The following is a 21,938-nucleotide window of genomic DNA, read 5'->3' on the forward strand; positions in this document are numbered from 1 at the left end:
ATTGAATAAAACAAGCGAAACCAAATCTAGTTCATTATTTTATTAATAATTCTAACCCGCCCCTTAACATCCATGCTGAATTGCCCCCACCTTTTTATGACTTTTAAAATAGAGCGTATAATAAATGTCAATCGTTCTACGTAATACGAGTATAGGGGTGTGAACCGCCTTATACTCGTATTAGAAGTCATATGTGAACGGAGCTAATAGCTTAAAATACTTTCCGAATTGCACAATCAAATTGACAGAAATAATTGAAGTAAAATTTTCCATAATTCATCAACAGTTCTCATTATTTGTATCCTTTAAAAAAATTGTGTCAACCTGTTATTATTTTCAATTTAAACATTATTTTCACGATACCATATTTTTCTGAGAATTTATACTAGAATTAAGGTTCTCGGTCTTGAAATAAAAAAAAACATAAATAAGAACTGTTATATATATATATTTATACACATAAAACAAAACATTAGGCCTTACGTTACGCGTCGCCGACTGCCGGTTTCGCCTTAAATATTCTAAGGGTGTTGTCACACGAACCACTGATGAGGAGAGACGGATTGGACCAATCACAGCAGAGCACTTTGTCTTCATGACCGCTCAGATCATATAAAGGCGTTCTTGGACTGAAATAGGCAAACAAAAATACTATTTACTTATTTATCACTTCAAGGAGAAAACACATTCATCTAGTGCTGCTTTTACCATGGTCCAACATGACTTAGGTCCCCTGCAAAGGTCGCGGAGGTCAGACGGGAGTAGCTTCGTGTCAAAACCTGACTGACGCAATCCAGGGTCATTGTCAAACGGCGTACCCTGGGCTCCTCTGCAGAAAGGAGAAGAATAGATATGAAAAAAGAAACCAACCTTCTAGTCTCCCACAGTTTGACTTGGCCGTCGTAGCCAGCAGACAAGAACAAAGTGTCGCGGGTCGTTGACCAGCGGACAGACTGCACCCATCCCGTGTGAGATGTGAATGTCGCCTTAACTATGCTCTCTGTGAGAAACGAGATAGATTTTAATAACAAAGTCCCTGTATAGAATAGTTACGACAATAGTTCAAAGTGTGATTCGTCATTGAAAACCGTTAATACCGTATGTTAGTTTTTTTACCGAAGCAAGTTTCAGTAGGTTGCTTTTATAGTCTATTAGTGCATTAAGAAATACAATACTCTAACGTAAATGGAAAATAACGTAATATATTGTTTTAAACTTTTATAAGTCCCCTCAGCAATATTCGACAGCGTAGAATACTTTATAAAAAATTACATACTACTTAAAATCCAAAAACAAAATGTCTCCTAATATTTCGCTTTTAATAGCAATACAGTTCATATCGCGCGCAAATGGCATCCTGTGTTATGCTCAAATATTTTCGCGCCATACAAAAATAAGACTTCTGCGCAGGTACATCGTTGTAACTTACGAAAGTGGTAATATTGTACGCAGGTATATTCTGGTATTGTACATATATTTGTGAACCTTGTAAATTCAATAACTTACCGGTAGATCTAGGATCATACAATCGTAGATGTCTGTCGGCCGAGGCTGTGATGATATTGTTGTTGAGAGGTGACCAGTCAACATCAAAGAATGCTTTGTTGCCTGTAAACAATTAAAATAGAATTGAAAGTCAAATAGTGACAGGTTGCTAGCCCATTAAAGAATCCCAAGTTTATAATCCTAACCCTTCATTTAGTTCCCATGGATGTCGTAAGCCTTTTACGGCTTTAACTAAATGAAGTGGTCCTATTTTTTTTTTACTGGTGCCCGAAACCACACGGCACATTCATTAAATATACATTTGGCAATATTATATTGAAATAGTATCAAATAGGAAAAAGTCAATAAATATAATAGGTATACCCTATCTGTTACACACTGCATATGACAAACATTAAATAGTTTCTATAATATTATAAAAACTGACCAGCGATCTCCTGTTTGATGCCGCCAAGCTCACAGTCCCACAACTTCAGCAGGTGGTCCCAGCCACTAGACAGGACAGTGTTAAAATCCATCCACTTTACTCCGGACACAGCTTCCCTGTGACCTTTCAGTGTGGCCAGAGATTCCTGCAAAGTTAATTTTCCTTTATTTGAACCCTAAAAAATGGAATGGAAGGATTTAAGAAATATGAGTTGTATGCATACATGAAGGCATCAGTCTGAATTAGAATATTATTGGGTAATGAACTGATGATTAGAAGAAACTTACTGTGCTGAAACCATATCGAGGTGAGAATTAGGATAAGTATACAGTACTTGTTAAATACAAAGGGAATTAATATAACAAAGCAGAGAAATTGACATTATAATCTTCATTTGTTTTATTTGTTTTTAAAATATGTTGATGTGGCCTTTAGATGTTTATGCATCAAGTAATATAGTCTGTTAAAATATTGATAAAAAATAGTTTTACTGGCTAATTGTTGGTTGCATGACTTACTCTTGTTTTCACGTGCTCTGGTTTACTCTTTTTCTTGGCTGGTGCACTCTCATCTTCAGATAAACCTGGAAATTCAGATGTTAAAAAAAAATTTCACTAGAGTACACAAATAAATAACTATAAAAAAAATTATCCCATATTTTGAAGAATATATGAAAAAGAGAAATGTTGATAAACAAAGTACTAGAAATATCATTCTTACAAAGGTTGGATAGGAATGGTTACCAGTTTTGAGACATGCATGAGGCCTCTGTGGTCTAACAATACGGCTTTAGTGCGCTTGTGTGACCTGAGTTTGATTCCCGGCCAGGCAACATGAGAAGCGAACTTTTTCTAATTAGTCCCAGACTAATCTTAAATTATTATAAAATAAAATATAGTATTGTTGAGTGAGTATCTCACAACACAAGTTTCAAACTTATATGTTTAAAAAAAAATTATAATTATAATTACAAATTATACACTACAGGTCCACCATAAAGCCTTACCGGCACTCCATAGGCAGATATTATTGTCCCATCCTCCTGTTGCAAACTTCTGTCCATCTGCTGAGACAGCAATACACTCTATGCCTTTTTCATGGCTACGACATGTCACCACGCAGTCCACTGAGTTTCGGCTGACATTCCAAACCCATAACATTGCAGACTGATCATGTGACCCACTGAAAGAAGAAGAAATATGTTGATCATAAAGTTTGAATGAAGTGATGTTCGACTAATGAAAAGTTAAAATCATGTTGATATTGTATGTGTATATAATATCAATATAATGTATAAATGTTTGGTTATTGTATACATTTAACTTTGGTAAATCTCTCTTTTAAATAATTAAGTATGCAGAATATTATTTGTGACATAATTTAATATTTGGAGTATCTTAACTTACTCAATTTCAATCAATTGCCCTAGTAGACTTAAAAAGCATAACCAGAACAATTACTATTAGAGGTTGCCCCTGTAGTGGAACACACAACACTGTTTTGATCGCCCGAAAAACAATTGCTGTCCCGTTTCACATCATAAAAGAATAATTTTACGCACAATAGAAACCGCATTTTGTGTGCCATTTATCAGGGACTGGGCCCAGCGATAGAGCAAAAAGACTACACAAACAGTTAAAACACAAGTGCAGTGATATACATGGATCAGCTGCTAGTGAATTAATAAATAAATAAATTAAAGAGAGAACCTTTACCTCACAAATATACCCTGATCGTTCACAAAGGAGACCCATGACACAGCCTTGACAGGTGATGTGTGGCCAGGTATAGCCAGCTTGTGTTGCCCTTTAGTACTCCAAATGTGGATGCTGTTGTCGTAGCTACCAGATAAGATCCTGAAATTACAAAATAAAAAGACTTAAAGTAGTTTTATTGATTAAGATATAATATAAACAGAACACAAAATTGAAAATGGTATTACTTGATTTGTAAATAATTTGTATAGTTATTCATAACTCTGTTATATTCTTTTATATTCAAAAACTAAGTTAAGTCACAAACAGTTGAACTGTATTGTTATGATAAGCGGTCAACTATTTGTAAATTCTTTGAACCCACAATATCTGTAAAATTAACAGAATTTTTATATATCTACGCACCAGTTACCATGGGCTTGTACAGCTGATACCCAGTCATCATGCATCAAACAATCTTGAGGTGAGGGTGCAGGAAACCTTTCCAGATATTCGACCTCTATGGTTTCTTCCGTGGACACTTCCTTTTCCCGCAGGTGTTCTGCTAGGGTCGAACAAAGTAGTTCGCCGCATACCAAGAAATCAAAATCAACAGCTCTCTCAATAGAACTGTTTGTTTCTTTCAATAAAGCATTTAATAATGTGTTGAGTTCCGATGACTGAACATTGCTTTGAATTGCATACGGACTATCGGAAACAGCATATCTGAAATAAAATTTTCGAAAATCATCAAAACAATATTAGAAAACATGGTTATAAGACCACGCCGGTTATCCGGTGGAATTGTAACTTACTGCTCTTGTTTGGTTACAAATCTCACTTGAAGCTGTGCTTCAGTGTTATCAGCCGCCATTTCAGCAAAATAACAGTTCCAAATTAAATTATAAAACTAATAATTTTTAGATTTTGTTTTGTTTTCCCACCCTAGCTGCAACCACACACGCACGAGTTTTCTAACTGACTTATACTGACAATGACAGACAACTGACACTGAAAAATATTGTGAGTAAAACTAAAAAAAAACAAGATGCGTTGTGCTGAGGAGGCTTTATTAATAATTATAAATAAATGAGTTTATTTCTTAGTGTCTATTTCTTATTTATGTAGTGATAGTTACCATAATAAATTTAAAATAAAATTAATTAAAGAAAACTAAAAGATAAAACTACAATACGGCCTAAATATAAAACTAATACTTATTTACAAAAATGTAAGTCTTGGCAGATCAGAAGAAGACTTCGGTCTTGAGGTAAAATGCCAAAAATTTAATTAACCTCGACAATTTTTCGGGCGATGACGTAGAGATGAAGTTGGAGGCTTTATTCGGACGAAAACGATGTTACATTGGTAAAGATACGCATGGTTTATTATGGGAATTTAATATACAAAATGAAAATAAAATCAATTAAAATACGCTGTATTGAGTCCTATTGGCACCAAGATAGCGAAATAGCGATTCGGCCCTTATGAACAAACAATCAAAGTCACAAACACACTACTTCTTTAATGTAGTGTAGTTAGTAGTTATTATAGTTTAGAAATTGTTATATTGTGTTGTGCACAAGCCTTTGCTTCTACTGCTTTATATGTCAATGTCATCCTAAAAATAAAATTTCGAGGTTAGGTCGTGCAAGTCTAGTGCAAGTCCAACTTAATCCAACTTGTTGTGATAGTTTTAGGTTATGTTTTCTTTTGAATAAAAATGGGTGTTAAAACTTACAATAGTAATATTGTAGATTGCAAATATAATTTCCAAAGAAAGTCGTGTAGAAGTATCATAGAACGTCAACCTGTATTTTCTCCAGATGGACTGTAAGTAGATAGTCAACTCGTGTTGCTTTATTTTCGGCAGATATACAGGTATAATGCATTCCTCGTACGTACGTTAGCTGAAAGAGGCAACGGGTGACACTCGCGCGGGCAGCTTTCTTACACAGCTTATTGCTATTGCAATACAGATAGATAGATAAAACTCTTTATTGCACCATAAGAGTAAAACAGCACAAAACAGATAGAGATGGTACAAAGGCGGACTTAACGCAACTAATGCAATCCCTTCCAGTTAACCTTTGGGTGGAAGGAAACCTAACAGGAGATTGGTGTTGGCGCAGCAGCGCATTATGTACAAACATATTCTATTTATTTCAGATCAGTTCTTGTTATAGTGGAGAATGTGATACGAGTATACAATATCCAAACATGCGACTGTGTAAGAACACTTGAAACTGAATCAAAAGTCAATGAAATTGTTAATATAGAATTCCCAGACAATGAAGATTATAATTTATATGGATGTTCAGATAATGGATGTGTTACAACTTGGACATGGGAAAAAGGAGCTGTTCTTAGAGAAACCGTAAGTTTTGAGATTTTTATATTAAGTAAGGTTTTTTAAATGTACAGGTAGTTAAGTGCTTCTGGTACAAGCAATTTTCAAATATCTATTACATATTTCTTAATTTAAAGATATAATGTACAATATTTCCTTTGTTCTAGAATCTTAAACTGCCGCCCAATACCAGGGTAGTTACTTTCAACATGATCGACAATTCAAAATGCTTTATAACAGCTATGCGGACTTCTTCCATACAACTTCACCTGGGTACATACTCGTTAAAAACTGGGGATTTGTTAATGGAGTACACACATAGAGAAGTGAAATACAATGAGATGATCCGTGTGGCTATTGGTTGGTGCTATGGTTATAGATTTGCAGCTATAATAAATGGTACAAAAATACTTACTATACAAAACCTAGATCAACCTCATGTTGTCACATAGTAAGTATATTTTCAATATTCTATTTTTTAGGACCTGCCCATAATAATAACAGAAGGATCAAGGATAAAAATTAAATAGGTGTATATGTAAAGCAGGGTTTGAAAATATTGGATATTTATTTTAAATATCAAAATCATAAACTGAACATTATGCACTATATATCATATACACAGTTAAATAACTTCAGTGGTGTCATCATTATCCTATGTATTATTAAATACATATATTTATTCATTTTTAGTTTTTAAACTTATCAGTCTTATTAATTTTACAGTCTTACAAACTCCAATCAGATTCGGATATTAGGGATTGCGGCTCACCATAAGGAGAATGCTGTAGCCATCTCGGATGCTCTGGGCAGAGTGACAGTCATGCGAGGCAATCTTTTCGATTACTCTCAGGTTGCTAAAGAACAAATGCATTGGCATTATCTGCCAGTGTTTGCAGTTTGCTTTTCGAAGCAAGGTGAGTTTATATACTTTCTTTTGCCTATAACTTATCATGTATAATTTGTAGTCTATGTGTTTTATAAGAATAATAAATAAGAATATAGCTATAGTCCATTTGTTTATGTTTAATAGTAAAGAAAAATTATATTTGTAATAAGTTTGTTATTTCTCTTAATGACCAAGAATTAATTTACGAACAAAGGCAAATAAAGATTGTTTATATTTTTCTTTTTTAAGTACCTATACCAATAGACTTTAACATCAAATGAATTGCTGTAAAGTTTCATTCAATTCTGTTTTGGAGTTTTAATAAGAGAGAATAGAAAACATTTTCAGATTCTTCTACACTTTATTCACATTGTAAAACTACATTTGTTCTTTAATAATATTACAGGTAGTTATCTATATTCCGGTGGCATGGAAGAAGTATTAATTAAGTGGACTCTCGGTCACCTGGCAAATAAATCTGATGAAAAGGAGTTCATCCCTAGGATCCCTGGGATTATAAGATTCATAACTGTAAATAACACACACGTGGCAGTTACTCTCTCAAATAATTGTAAGTACTATTACATACTATAATTGTAAGTACTACATAGCCCTAAAATTATTTTCACACATGGATTGGATTTTTTATATGTATTAAAATTGTGTCTGCAAGCCTTAAAATGCTTTACAAGAACTTTCCCACACAGTCATGGTTTTGAGCTTGTTAAAATTTTATATTTATTTCCTAGAGAATTTCTTACTATGCTATTGGGATTTGTGCCAGGATGGTAATGATGAGTTTTGGTTTTTATACAACAGACACAACTAAAGATAGGTAGGCGTTTGTCAACTCGAAGCATATGGACAAGAATCAAATGTCTGTGTAATTATGATTTATTGCATGTAGTGCCAACAAGTATCTAAACATAGGCCATTTATTCATCAGCTGTGGTGATAGCATCGACTCAGTTACGAGTTGTGTCCACGATATTGGAATGCGGCGGCCTGTCACCGGCGGCTCGTGCCATCGGCACTTCGTTCGTGTACCACCGCCCCTCGGCCGCCTTGCTGATGGGGGGCCGTACTGGACATCTGCAGGTGTATTCCACAACGACCAACAAAGTGCTCTACAATGTAAGTCATACCGATGAGCCGCTCCATCTTTTTCTTACCTTTGTCAAAAAAACAACTGATGAATGGAAACATTCATCTAGTGCTTCAAATATGATCATATCTGAGTAAGGCTTCCCTGCTAACAGGAGATAATGAAGATCAGACATTGACTTTTAATATCTGACTAACCCACACCCTGAATCATGCTGCACTCTTAGTAAGACAACCTGTACCAACGCCAGTTGATGGGAAATATAAAACTTCACATGTCCCTTGCGGGTTAACCAATATAAACCAATACACATTTTCCATGTTTCCACAACTCAATAACTATAATATTTCTTTTAATTTTCAGATTGACGTGACCCAGGTAAACAAAATTTCAGCTCAACGAGAGAACCTAATGCCCTTAGAAACCGAAATAACATGCGCGGCGGTGAATCGCGACGGTCAGTGGCTAGTCACTTCCGAATACAGAAACGATGGGCTAATGTACCCCGAAGAGAAACTAAAATTCTGGTCCTTCAGCGGAAAGCACGGGCCTTCATTCACACTTAATACATGCGTCAATCTTTCCCATGGAGGCTGCAATGTTGTATCTTTAGCGTTAGACAATAGAGGAGAATTTTGCGTGTCTGCAGGCGCGGACCAAAAGTTCAGGATATGGAAAAGAGAATCGCATAAAACAACAGAAGGAAAGAGAGTTGCATGGAGTTGCCTCACGGCGTGTTACTATTCATCCGGTATCGCACAGTTTACATCGAATGATGCTTTTAATAAATTTAAAGTAGGAGACATTCAATCTTCTACTGATAGCCCAAGGTATATGACAGTGAATGATAACAATGATGTTGTTAGAAAGATATTTAGGGCACACAAAGAGATCGTGGGTGCTAGAAGTGTCGATCCAGGGATGAAGAGTAATAAGGATCTAGATATGGGCGGCGTGGCTATATCGCAGGATGCGTCGTTGATCGCTGCCTGGTTCGGATGCAAGTTGACATTGTGGGACACACATTTGTGCACATTAAGAACAGTGCTGTCGCATCCCGCGTTGCGTCCGAAAGGGAAACAAGTCAAGTTTGGCAGTTCTGACGCGGCACATTATGTAAGTATAATCAACAGTACGTTATCTTGTGAATATAGTAATAAATTGATTAGACTTGAATGATAACCTCTCTCATTTTTTTGGAAAGTGAAATTAAATTAGTAATGTCATCAACATGTATGTCTCTATGGGAATTTAGAATTATAATTGTCGTGTTTTTAAATCTGTAGTTAACAGCCTTTGCTGTACTGACAGCATAGGCTGGGAACTACATGCCGATTTAAAAACATTATAATCTGTATACTTAAAAAATATTTGAATTATATCAAGACCTTTTTGAGTTAACGCGAGAAAAATTTACCAGTTAAATATTTCAAATAGATTAAAATCACTACATAGTATAAAACATAGTCGCTATTTTAGTGTGTTTGTCTGTTTGCTTAAATCTTTAAAATTACGCAACGGATTTTGATGCGGTTTTTTGTAACAGGTAGAGTGATTCAAGAGGAAGGTTTTTATGTATAATTTTTTCCGAATTTTGCACCCGTGCGAAGCCGGGGCGGGTCGCTAGTTCATCATAAAATAAATAATTAAATGCAAAAATAATAAAATTGTTGTTTGTAAAAAAGAAATTACATATAAAGATGATAGATTGAGAGATACCTACATTGATAGAAAATATACAAATAAGATTCTTTCTTCCAGTTGGTGTGCACGACAGACACTGTCTTGGCCGTGTGGAGTTTGTTGTCTTTGTCTATTAAATGGCTGGTGCAAACACATCCCACATGCCTCACCTCGGATCCTTTTTCAAACAAAATGGCGGTCACCACAACAAACAATGATGGTAATTTTATATTTTCTAATGATATACAGAATGGTTGATATGTTCATTTATACTTTTATTACTTGCAGTTTTGTTTATTACGGATTAATCAAAAAAATATTATACTAGTAATCAAAAGTAATAACCGTAATGTTTATAATTCATATATTTCCCGCTAACAAATGCTAGAAACAGTTAAATTAATCGCAATTTTAGGTATGTTAACCGAAAGTTGCGAGTAAACAAATTAGCGATGTTTATTTATATATTTATGTACATCAAGGAAAAAATAAGAATAAACCATTAAATAACGAGAAATTCAGTAGAAGGGCACTACTTATTATTATTGAAGTTATTAGTAAAAAAATACATGTTTATAAATGAAAGTTAAAAGTAACTTATATTTATAAACATGTGTTCATTTATACTTGTTTTACAAAGATATATTATATATTTTTGTTTGTGACGGATAAACTAGACAAAAATTGGACTGAATTTAGTGAGAAACACAAAGATATGATAGATTCAGGAAAAACCTCACCATCGTGTTCATAATTCGTATCTTTCTCGCTATCAAATCCTAGGAACAATAGAATCAGTCAGCAAAGATTACTCTTAAGTTTAGATTGATAGATGTTCATATTCATTTATATTTGCTTTATGAAGATAAAGTATTTGTGAAGATATATCATCTGACCTTCAAGAGAAACTTAATCCCTCAGAGAATAGTTTGTTATTAATTATATAGATATTGTTTATATTTCATATGTTTCTCGCTAATGAATGCTAGCAACTTCAGCGAATATAAGTTAATCTTTTCGTAAATCTTCATAATATCATGTATGCTATTCTAAGTAGCTAATATATTCATAGATTTTTAAAGAGAATTTACAACTTTTTATTTTAAGAATATTTCTTTTCTCAATTTCAGTTTACGTATTCACCCCGCATAGTTCCGTTCCAGTGCTGAACCGCAAAGCTTTGTTAGACCCCAAGACAGGCGTCTTCAAACTATGTACTTTTGGAGCGTCTTCAGGGGATGATATCAGATTGTACCTTATGAGAAATGATACGGTAATAAGACTTAAAGCTTCTCACTCGCATGTCTGCCATACTTACAAATATTATTAAGTTTATATGTCTGGTACTTTTGTTTGTTTGTATGTTCATTTTCATGCCGCAAAAACTGTAGAGATTGTAATGACTTAAGCACAGAATTAAATTTAACCTTGTAGAGATTAACTCTATTCAATAAAATTCTGTTGCAAAAATGTAATCAGGGCAATTACACAATCATAAACAGGTACCGCCTAGTTTTTGTTGACATTATAGTAATGCAACTTTGATGTAGGTATTGCATAACTATTGTTCATCTTTGTATGAATTTTTGATATATATATTTTTTTATTATTCTTGACATATGATTAGGAACATCACATATCTTTTATTATAAAATTTACATAAACATATGCAGGCGATATAAATTTTCATTAACTTTCCAGGAGATCTACAGCCTAGAGCCAGAGAAGACAGAAGAGGACAGTTTGGAAGTGATATCTAGACGCAACCTTCCCACTTCCAACTTCGGAGCATTACTCGCTGAGACACAGCTGTCGGGCGTGAGGCAGGCGGTGCCGGTTAGCACTGATGCTGAACAGGACACTGCGAATACGTCTGTATTACAAGTACGTTTATTAAGTTTTTCAATAATACATAATATCACGTCTTTTTCCCTTAGGGGGTAGACAGAGCCAACAGTTTCTTAAAGACTAAAATGCCACGGCAAGCTGTACGGCTAAATGATGGAATTGAGATTTACTTACATAAAATGACGTCTCTTTCCCGGAGGGGTAGGAATAGGCTATATCTAACCTGTAAGATCTTTAAATATGACTCTTTTACTGGTTCCATAACCTTGGATTTCGGTACTACATTTCTTCTAGGGAGCTAACCCTAGCAGAAATGTAGCTATTACTTGCTTTATATCCGCTATACTCTTTGAAAACTGATGTGCACCAAAGATCAGTATTAAAAGACTATAAGAGCAACCTAAATCCCATTAGTATGCGAGCTTTTTAACTGTTCTTAACCAGAGAGTTTTCAGTAATATCATCTGATTAAAAAAGTTCAATAGATGCCTTTATAAATAGTCCTATTACGGGCAGTATCGTATCTCATAACATAATTCATATTATTTCAGTTCCTCGCAGCTTCTCCACACATGGTACCCCCAGTTAGCCTGCTCTGCACCTCTTTCTTACAACAAATGTCAGGTCAAACTCAAGAGGTAGAAGACCAAACAGAAGAACAAGGCGATAAAGCTCGAGAAGAACCGGATTCCAGTGATGAAGAAGGTGCTCTCAAAGAGCGTGACGTCCCCAAAGTCGAACAATTCTGGACACCAAGTTACGAAAACGTGAAAGAAAAGAAACTAATCAAAATATTAAAAGAACCATTCTTAGACTTGCACACGACATCGACAATATGTGGATTGTAATAATAAATTTATATTTTAATACACTTAATTGTTTTCTTATCTTGAGTTAATGATAAGCTAATTATAATTTACAACAAATATTTGCCGTGCCGTACAGTTACATTATTTTTCAACTTTGAGTTACACACACGTTAGAAATAATGGAATTATTGACTAATGTAGAAATCGCTTCAATAGCTAAACAATGTGGATATCGTTCAGTTATCGATTGGTCGCTTGAAGATCTCTCGGACAAAGTCATTGGATATCTTGGAGACCATTTAAAACTCAATATTGTAGTCCTGTTTGAAGGAAATCAGTTGGATCTTAAATTATTTGTGAAATGCATGCCGAGATTCGATAAATGGAAAGCCGAATATCTTAAAGAATTAAGTTTTTTCAAGAAAGAATTCGTCATGTTGAGCGAACTTTTCAAGGAATTTCCTGATAAAATGGGTAAGCAAATCTGTCTCATAATAGCGTATTCCCTATGACTTACGGGGTAGACAGAAACAACAGTCTCTTAAAGACTGAAAAGCCACGTTCAGTTTAATGATGGTATTGAGATTCAAATAGTGACAGGTTGCTAGTCCATCGCCTAAAAGTGTATGTACATATTCGTAGGATATTATTAACAATACACATTAAAATATTGAATATATAAATACACACATTTTAGTAGCTAATACCGCGCCTCTTATGCCTACATTGCCATAGCTGTTTGCCAAATTTCGACCAAATTCCCTTTGGGAGTTTTAGGTTTGCATTGTGCATAAAGACTTTATTCATATACAGATAATTTGTTTTTCAGGCTTGCGAGAGTGGCGACCGAAGTTATATTTTATTCGAAATGACCTATTCGTGTTCGAAGACGTAACTCAACAAGGCTATAAAATGCCTAACCATCTAGAACCGATGGACTTGGACGATATTATAACAACAGTCAAAACTATAGCTAGATTTCATTCAGAATCTATTCTCTTTGAAGAGAGGAAAAGTAAAAGCCTTGGAAGATCGTATTCGATTTGGGAAGACTACAAGGACTATCTTCAAGAACCAGATAAAGGAAAAAGCTGGCGTGATACAGGACGAAATGCTGTAATTGACTTTCTTAAAGAGTATTCAAGTTTTAAAACCTTCTCCGATTTTATACAAAGAATAGAAACAGTTATTCCTAAATTATTCGACGATGCAATAACCCTAATGGCTCCGAAGCCTGAAGAAAGAAATGTCATAGTCCATAGAGATCTCTGGACCAACAATATATTAATCAAGAGGGAATACCTTGGGAGTTCCCATGCTGTAATAGTTGATTTCCAAACAGTGTTATACTGTTGCCCGATGCTAGATTTATCCTCATTGATATATTTTAATACTACGAAATTATTCAGAAAAAAATATACTCAGGAGATAATTAATATTTATTATGAAACTTTGTCGGAAGAGTTAAAATTTGCAGACCTCGATATAAATACTTTTATTGATAAAACAGGACTTAATCTTCTGTATGAAAAAAGTATTGTATTTGGTATTACACAAGCAGCCTTGATAGTGCCAATAGCAACGATGCCCCCCGAAAAAAAAGAAGAAATATATTGTAACCCCGAAACTTCTGCGAAAGCTAATGTTGTGTCGAGAAGCGAAGAATTTATAGAAATAGCCAGAGAAAATAAAAAATACCATGATAGAGTTCTCGAATTATTTGATGAAATTATAGAAAGATACATCTACTCGAGTTAATACTCGAATCAAGCATGAAATCGCCGATTTGCGAATCGCCAACACTATTAAAAATATTTTATCTATGTTTGTACCTGTGATTTGTACCTATAGACAATTCTTATATATATTAATTTAGTTTATAAAGAACTTTGATGTTATTTCAATTCTAATTATAAAGACTGGAAAAATTGTCGTTTTGTCATTCTAAATTAGGTACTATACCTACTGTTTATAACTGGTGGTTCCTTTGATGAACCAAAAAGATTTCCGTTACCATTTTTTACTTCCGTTTTGAAAAAGCTTCTAGGTATGTTTTTTATTCTTCTCCATCTTTATTGTATTTTCTGTTTATATTGATGGTTTTGAAAGTAACACAGTAACGTTACTTTTAAGACCACCACTTCGCCCAAGACTAATGCGTAACCTTAAGATTTTAAACAAAACGAAGTAAGGTCACTATCGATAGGCTAAAATAATATTGAAGTTACTATCTATCTAAAATTACTTCTATATTAGTATTGTAGTTATTGAGTTTGCGATATCAATACGATTAGGAGGTTAACTATTGATAGTCAAACTATCCATCTTGTCGTGGACGTCATTCCATAGTTCGGCCACCTAAGTACCTACTTAGTAGTTTTTCGTACAATGTACCGATGTACATAGATCACTTTGTTTTAACTTTAATTTTTTTTCTATAGACAAAAATAATACTTTATTATTATGTATATCATGAGAAGAGAGGAAGGTCATGTTACTAAAAATAGCCTTAAATATGGAATTGGAAGGTTTAAGAAGTAGGGGAAGAACGAAAAAGAGATGGATGGATTTGGATTGGATATTTCAGCGTGGCGAACAATTTCATGAAAAACATATCCTATAGACATGAAAGTCAAACTCCGTTGTAGGTATGAAAGTTTAAACTCGGAACTCAAAATTTATCATATTAAATATTTTATAGTTGTTTATTCATAGAGTATAAATACCATATTTGTTTGATACAAATACGAAAAAGATACATAAAAGAGATAACATTGTTATTTTAGTTTAAATAATAATTTTCCAAAGTTTACGTACGTGGCGCTCATTATTTGCGCAATCTTTGTTCGTATTCAAATACATTTACTGATATTACTATGACGTGGTTATTGTAATTAGAAGACAATTTCATTTCCCATTGATTTATATTTTAATAAATACATTTATGAATTTCATTCAGCACAATGCATAGGTAGTTACCAGTTAGTCTTCACCTCTCTGGTGAGGAGCCCGAGCTTCGCGATTTTGGATTAGATTCGTCAGAGATTTACACGAAGCGACTTCCAGTTGCCTAGATGTGCAGGTTTAAGCAGGTCCCTCACCGTGAGGGCTTCTTCACAGCTAAAGTTTCTAGACCAATCCGGCTTCAATTTGCCATATTAGGTAGATGATTGCCATTAACGCGTGCAGTGCCATGGGTGCACTCTGGTACCTACTGGTATTATTTAACAAAAAGCGATTGTCATGCTTTAATTAAAAGTACCCTTTCCAGGCCTTCATCTGCTTAGTTTAATGTTGTTTTTCTTGTTTTTACGAAACCTTATTAGATAACTATATTAAATAACTAATAAATAGCGTTTGTTAAATTTCTTAGGATTTTTCTGTTGTATTTTTTATCAAATACAAAATTACATAACATCAGCAAGCTATCAACCAACCAATATTTGTTTTGGTATCAAAGGCATTTGGTACATTACATGATTACATACATTGCATGTAATGTACTTACAAGATGACATATTTACTTTTGTATTAATATTACTACCTAGTCCCCGACTCAGACAAACTGAGGACAACTCCTGATTGTACTTACTCATATACTTAAGAACAATATCGGCCAAAATTTCTTCATTTATTTTTTGTATTTTCTTGCTTAGAGTTGTTCAATAAAAGCCAGCCATGGAAGCATACAGTGAAGATTCAAATAAATTTATTACGGAAGAAAATTTAAAGCAAATAGTTGAGAATTGTGGTTACACAGACAAAGAACTAAGTTTTAAAACTTATCTTAAACATGCTAGTGATAAAATGCTAGGGTTTATAGCTGATTACTGGCGGCTTCAAATACATGTGACGAATAACAAATCGGGGTCAAGAAAAGTGCTACACTTTTTCATTAAAGGCGCGTCAAAATCTAACGAAGCAAAAGCAAACATGGCGAAAGAGTATAACCTGCTTGAAAAAGAAGTATTATTGTATGCTACCATCAAAAAGAAGCTTGATATTAATGGTAAGTAAACAAAATCTAATCCTTCATATTAAAACACATACCTAAAACTTAGCGGATAGGAATAATTAACTTAATATTTTGTTGAAAATTTTAATAACGAAAACATACTTACATAAATTGATAACTTAATTTCTTTCTTTTCTTTGCTTTTTAGATCTAAGACCGTGGAGTCCCAAAATGATAGCAATCATTGATGATGATGCGTTGGTGTTTGAAGATTTAGCAGCTTTACAATACAAATTGCGAAATAAATTTGAAAGATTTGATAAACCGCATACTTTACAAGCCCTGAATACATTATCGCGATTTCATGCTTCTTCTATCGTATACGAAGAAAAAAAAAGTAAAATATCAGGGCGTTCTTGTTTCTTATACAATGAATATAGTCAATTAACGAGAGATCTTGTCTATACTAAAACAAATACGTGGTTCTTACAATGCATGAACGGAGCCTTAGAAGCAATACGAACTTACTCAAAATACAAAGATAATAAAGAAGCATTAACGAAAATAGAGAAAAGCTGGGAAAATATTTGGTTCTCTGCTTTAGAATTAACCGAAATCTCAACCAAATACAGGAATGTTATATGTCATCGGGATTTATGGAACAATAACTTGATGTTTCACTATAAACAATCGGGAGATTGTTTAGAACCAGACGACTGTGTTTTGGTGGACTTTCAGGCTTTTAAATGTCATCCACCAACGGGTGACGTTATGCAATTACTGTACTGTAATTTAGACCCTGTATTTCGAGAAACTCATTTAAATACCTTTTTAAACTATTACTACAAACAATTAACAGTCAACCTTGCTAATCATGGTATAGAAATTAATGAAATCTTAAATAAACAGGATTTCTTAGCCTCAGCTGAGGAAATGACTAAATGGGGTCTCGTTTCATGCGCTTGCCTAATTCAATTATTTTGGGTTGATGATGAATTGACTACTGAAACTTTTTCGGACTCGGAACAGTTCAATCAAATAATGTCCGAAAATAAGGGCGAGTTTTTAAAGAAAATGATGAGCATTAACGAGGATTATAAGAACAAGGTTTTGGGAATCTTTGAAGAAATTGTTGAAAAATATTGTATACCTGAACTTGCTAAATAATTTATTAGATATCAATTCATTGCACACTCATTAATAAAAAAATGGGATACATCCTGTTTTAATTCATTATTTTCTTGCAAACACTACAAAAAACATTGTAGATATATATTTAACTGATCTAATAATACCGTTCGTCTTAAACTTAACGAACATTTTCAGTGGGAACATTAGCATCGTTTTTAACGGCGTTATAGCTCCAAACTGGATTAGGGACGAATTTGTTGTCTTCCAGCTTCCGAGTCCCATATTTTCTATACCAAGGATCCTCATCTCTTTTGCTGTATATGTCACAAAATGGACGAATGAGAAGAATGTATAGCAACTCCACGAAACTCAAGATACTAGCGCCGAGAAAAAGACCCCCGGTACCTCCAGTAGACACTGAAATTTTATAAAGGGTTTTAAAATACGTGTAAAATTTATTTCATATTTCCGTTGCCTTAAATTTTTGAAACCTAAAAAGATAAGAACGCCTCTTTCGTACCCAAAAGAATGGCTCAACATATCTTTATAATTTTGCTCTAAACACGAGGTAGTTCCAGCTAGCAAGCTTTGTTTGAGTTTGAGGGTTTCTTAACCTTTGTCTAGATTTATCATATAAGTAGGCATCTTTATAATAGGGATGATGGCAAGGTCTTAAAACAATATTAATTAGTTAATAACAGGATACACGTAATTAAATACGTAACGTGAATTTTTAGTTTTTATTTTGACACCCTATATGTTTTATATTCAATCAAAGTACGATGGGAAAGTCCATCAAAATATTATTTAAAATTGTTTAAAAATGACTTTGAAAGGAGTGAATAAACAAAAATATGGAATAACTTTTATTAAGACATTATATCCATAAACGCAATTATTAAGGTAGCTACCATACAAATAACTTTCATGACGCGAACAAGAAACTTAGGCGTGACGTCACACTTAAGTAGCGTTTTGGACTCGTCCAAATAATGTGTTATGTTTCTTCGTAAATCTAAGGTAGTTTATTGATGCCATTATTTGACCTATGTTTTAGTTGTTGTGAAACTAAATTAACACCCAAACAGGAAAAAAAATGTCATCATGCCTATTCTTTATTATTTATATAAAAACCTCGTTTTTTTCACTCAGCAGTTAATGTGTTGATCCTTACCAACTAAATCTAAAACCCCTCGAACAACATTCCTCCTGTACTTTTCACTTGGTAACATGGCCAGGGCAATTTGGACGTTTGCATAAGGCTCTGAGGTGGTAGCTTTGAAATCTTTAACAATTGATATTTCTGCTTCAGTGCAGGAAGGCAAGCAGTTACAATACAACCCGGTTCTTGATGACCATTCAGCGCGCAAGACCTGAAACACATTATGTGCAATTCTTCATTATACTTACGTACTATACCTACAGTTTAATTAGTTAACTATTGGTTGAGATCGTGTAACTATATTAACAATGTTACCATAACATACTTATAATAACATAAACGCACGAAGACATTTTGCACTCCTAAATTTTGATATTGACTGGTAAATAGAAAAGTAAATTTAAGAGATAGAAATATTTCTGTGTTTTCAAACCGTTAACCACACTACCTTACCCTTCCGTAAAAGATGTTTTATACAGATTATTGGTCTGGCAAATAAAATAGCCAAACAAGTAAATAATTAATTTAACCATTTACATAGGTAGTAGCGAGAAGTCTGAATCCTTCATACTCACAGAAAGCACATTCACATGGTCATTCAAACATATAATGCCGCTGACATTGCACTTCAAGTGATCGGGTACATTTGGCATAAAGTAATTGGTGCAATTGCATAGACGGAGTTGTGCGTCTTTCCTACATTGCACTGTACACGCCGTGTACGAGTAATGACGGTACACGTCTAAGAAGTTTTCGTCCGTGTACCGGCACTTCCTTTTGGTCGGCGAAATCATACGTGCTTCTGCGTCGTTCTCAATGTTTCTGATCGTTATGTATCGCCTGAAATGGATTTTTTGATTAAACGGTTTCTCCTAAACGCAGAAAAAAGATGGTCACCAATGGTATTCAAATAAAGAGAACCTCACGAGGCCAAACACTCAACTTAAAATCTTTGTTTTATCTTAAGAATCAAGAGCTAGTTAATGGTTAAGTGTCGAGTGTACCTACGATTCTTCTCTTGAATCCTCGAACCCGAAGTTGTTTCTCTGTTCCGAGTATTGTTGATCTTTTCAAAAAGATTTAATGTTAATTAAGTCGAATCTATTTTTGTCTATGGATAGTACTTACTTATGCGTTACTTCAGGGCCAACCGTAAGCACATCTGACCCTATCGTAGTGAGAGAAGGAACTTCTTCCTCATTCAGTATATAAACGTTAGCAGTGACCAAGACAAGGAAATTGATTGCGCCTGGGCCAGTTGTTTTATTGCTGACCATTGGCAATTTCGGCACATTCTTTTCTCTAAAAGAAAAATTCATTATAGCATTTTAGCATATTCCCTATAAAATTTTATGCTGTTGCATTTACAGATCGGAGTTTTTAGGTTAGGCACCTTATATACCTACTCGATATAGAACAAGAAATGTCTACACCACATAGAACATTAGAGGTCGACATATAATAAAAACATTTACATTGAAAATGTTGTATCCTTGCATACCTCCCTTGGATACTATTGATGACAAAGCAAGTGCCCAATTCAGTTTCCATTGGTCTGAAATATTTGCAGCAAGGAAAACTTTCGCCATTCCAAGAACAATTAGCAAATGTGTCTTCACAGCTACTGCGAACCTAAAATAATGCAAAATTCCTTATATAAAACTTTGTCGCCAGCAGTCTCGAAGAGACGGAAAGGCTACGTTTAGCTTTTTAGCTTTATGATGGAATTGATATTCAAATTTTACTAAGTACTTTGTTACTTTAGCAAAGTAGTAAAACTTGAATCCCATCGCCTAAATAAGAAATCTAAGTTCATTAGCCCTTTCCTTTTACAATCTGCACCAGAAGAGACGCAGCTGGGAAACACTATATTTTCTGTGGAATGGAATGTGGAAACCTGCACTGCCCAAATGAATGTATATCATACTGTAAACTGATTAAAAAGCTTTAATATTATATGTATACCATGCTAGCATATTGACTGAGATTCCCCTTGACGCAGTCCGGCAAGGGATTTTCTAAGCCACAAAATTCAGAAGTGTAGTATGTGATTCCTTTGAAAAATGCAATTTCTTTGAGCACTTCTTCCATATTGAAATCATGATCCTCGCCCCACAATCTGTAAATGTAATTAAAATTCGGTACATACACAGATTACCCCCTTTTACATTGGGAGTAATCTGTGGGAACATACGACCCAAGGTTCTTAAGATATTTCTTGAACTTAGCCGTAGAAAGCGCATCGTATAGATATTGTTTTACTCGACTTTCTTTCAACTTTTTAAACGTTACATTTATTAATCCTTTTTATTTTTCCAAACCTATCGAGTGGAGGACGAGCGAATGTAATTGTGATAATACAGCCTGTTGTGATATGCACTTACTACTTCTTTTGGTGCAATGATTTAATTATTTACTAATTTACTTTTTTGTAATGTTATCTTCAATACTTACTTATCGGAAATAGCCTCAATGCGTCGCGTGTTATCATTTTCACAAACAGCCACTGACGGGAAGTCAGTATTCCAGTCCTTGTACGTGGTTTCTACCACGAAGGAAATGGGTTTGTTCTGGTACGCTGCGTACTGCGCCTGGATCAGCAGGGACGAACCATACCAAGATATCCCGACGAAAGCCAGCCAGAATATTCTGAAAAAGATCTTAAAACTAGCAAGGTACATACCTCTCCCGAGTTATAAGAAGTTTTCATAACTTTACTTCCACATTATTACATATTATAATACAAGCTTTTACAGGCGGCTTCTCACACGCACTATATCTCTTTGTACTGGCGTTAACCAACTGACCAACCGGGCGAATCCTTTGATCATATCTACCAAAGGATTATGTATGGATTGGATATATAAAGTAAAAGTAAACTTCGGGACCGATTTTGTTGATTTTTTTTTTCTAAAATAGACTTTCTTAAGTAACATAAGCTAGAGTGGAAGCCGATAAACAATAACTAAGCAGACATGTTTTTACCAAGTTGTGGTAACTAGTCAATATTTAAAACCTTAAGACCTTAAAGTACTCTTTTTTTTTACAGAAAGGTTTTCTTATTATTTGCATTTGTTTTTACACAAAGCGACCCTCTTTTGCTCGTTATTCTACAAATTTGTAGCGCCATAATAATATGACTCCATATCAAGCAACTTCATAAACAGGGACATTCATTTGAATCTCTCACCGTTCGGTCCAATGCCGTTTCGAGTCGGCAATAAATCTAAATCCATGTATAGAAGTCGTTTCAGGCAACCTTTTTATACCTGCCCACCAAATGTCGAAATATCTTTTTGGTGACTCATAAGATGTCATTTTTCTACTAGGTTATGTTACGATATAGGTAATGTTACACGTTCAATCAAGTTAAATATCA

At 34.3% G+C, this 21,938-nt stretch overlaps 5 protein-coding genes across 5 annotated transcripts; 3 read left to right on the top strand and 2 right to left on the bottom strand.

The window, feature by feature from the left end:
• Positions 1–424: 424 nt before the first annotated feature.
• Positions 425–4,620, bottom strand: LOC106132088 (ribosome biogenesis protein WDR12 homolog). Its single transcript, XM_013331405.2, has 9 exons — positions 4,443–4,620; positions 4,054–4,353; positions 3,649–3,789; positions 2,940–3,115; positions 2,452–2,516; positions 1,934–2,078; positions 1,507–1,608; positions 871–1,000; positions 425–629 (listed from the first exon to the last, which is right to left on the bottom strand). Exons 1-9 carry the CDS (start codon positions 4,499–4,501, stop codon positions 485–487), a joined length of 1,263 nt encoding a protein of 420 aa, XP_013186859.1. The 5' UTR covers positions 4,502–4,620; the 3' UTR covers positions 425–484.
• A 650-nt stretch (positions 4,621–5,270) lies between these two features.
• Positions 5,271–12,373, top strand: LOC106132130 (WD repeat-containing protein 75). The gene is made up of 11 exons (XM_060947262.1): positions 5,271–5,460; positions 5,797–6,004; positions 6,145–6,428; positions 6,704–6,894; positions 7,273–7,437; positions 7,813–8,000; positions 8,335–9,087; positions 9,733–9,874; positions 10,785–10,927; positions 11,356–11,538; positions 12,054–12,373. Exons 1-11 carry the CDS (start codon positions 5,351–5,353, stop codon positions 12,348–12,350), a joined length of 2,664 nt encoding a protein of 887 aa, XP_060803245.1. The 5' UTR covers positions 5,271–5,350; the 3' UTR covers positions 12,351–12,373.
• Positions 12,374–12,432: 59 nt separating this feature from the next.
• LOC106132131 (uncharacterized) lies at positions 12,433–14,240 on the top strand. Its single transcript, XM_013331466.2, has 2 exons — positions 12,433–12,785; positions 13,141–14,240. The coding sequence occupies exons 1-2, from the start codon at positions 12,491–12,493 to the stop codon at positions 14,067–14,069; spliced, it is 1,224 nt and encodes a 407-aa protein (XP_013186920.1). The 5' UTR covers positions 12,433–12,490; the 3' UTR covers positions 14,070–14,240.
• A 1,615-nt stretch (positions 14,241–15,855) lies between these two features.
• On the top strand, positions 15,856–17,842 carry LOC106132139 (uncharacterized). Its single transcript, XM_013331476.2, has 2 exons — positions 15,856–16,320; positions 16,475–17,842. Exons 1-2 carry the CDS (start codon positions 15,990–15,992, stop codon positions 17,431–17,433), a joined length of 1,290 nt encoding a protein of 429 aa, XP_013186930.1. The 5' UTR covers positions 15,856–15,989; the 3' UTR covers positions 17,434–17,842.
• Positions 16,999–21,877, bottom strand: LOC106132046 (pickpocket protein 19). Its single transcript, XM_013331360.2, has 8 exons — positions 21,750–21,877; positions 21,014–21,208; positions 20,525–20,678; positions 20,061–20,191; positions 19,688–19,861; positions 19,135–19,399; positions 18,572–18,770; positions 16,999–17,814 (listed from the first exon to the last, which is right to left on the bottom strand). The coding sequence occupies exons 1-8, from the start codon at positions 21,875–21,877 to the stop codon at positions 17,576–17,578; spliced, it is 1,485 nt and encodes a 494-aa protein (XP_013186814.1). The 3' UTR covers positions 16,999–17,575.
• Positions 21,878–21,938: the final 61 nt, after the last annotated feature.

Source organism: Amyelois transitella, chromosome 13 (assembly GCF_032362555.1).
Source record: "Amyelois transitella isolate CPQ chromosome 13, ilAmyTran1.1, whole genome shotgun sequence".
In the NCBI taxonomy this organism is placed as follows: Eukaryota; Metazoa; Arthropoda; class Insecta; order Lepidoptera; family Pyralidae; genus Amyelois; species Amyelois transitella.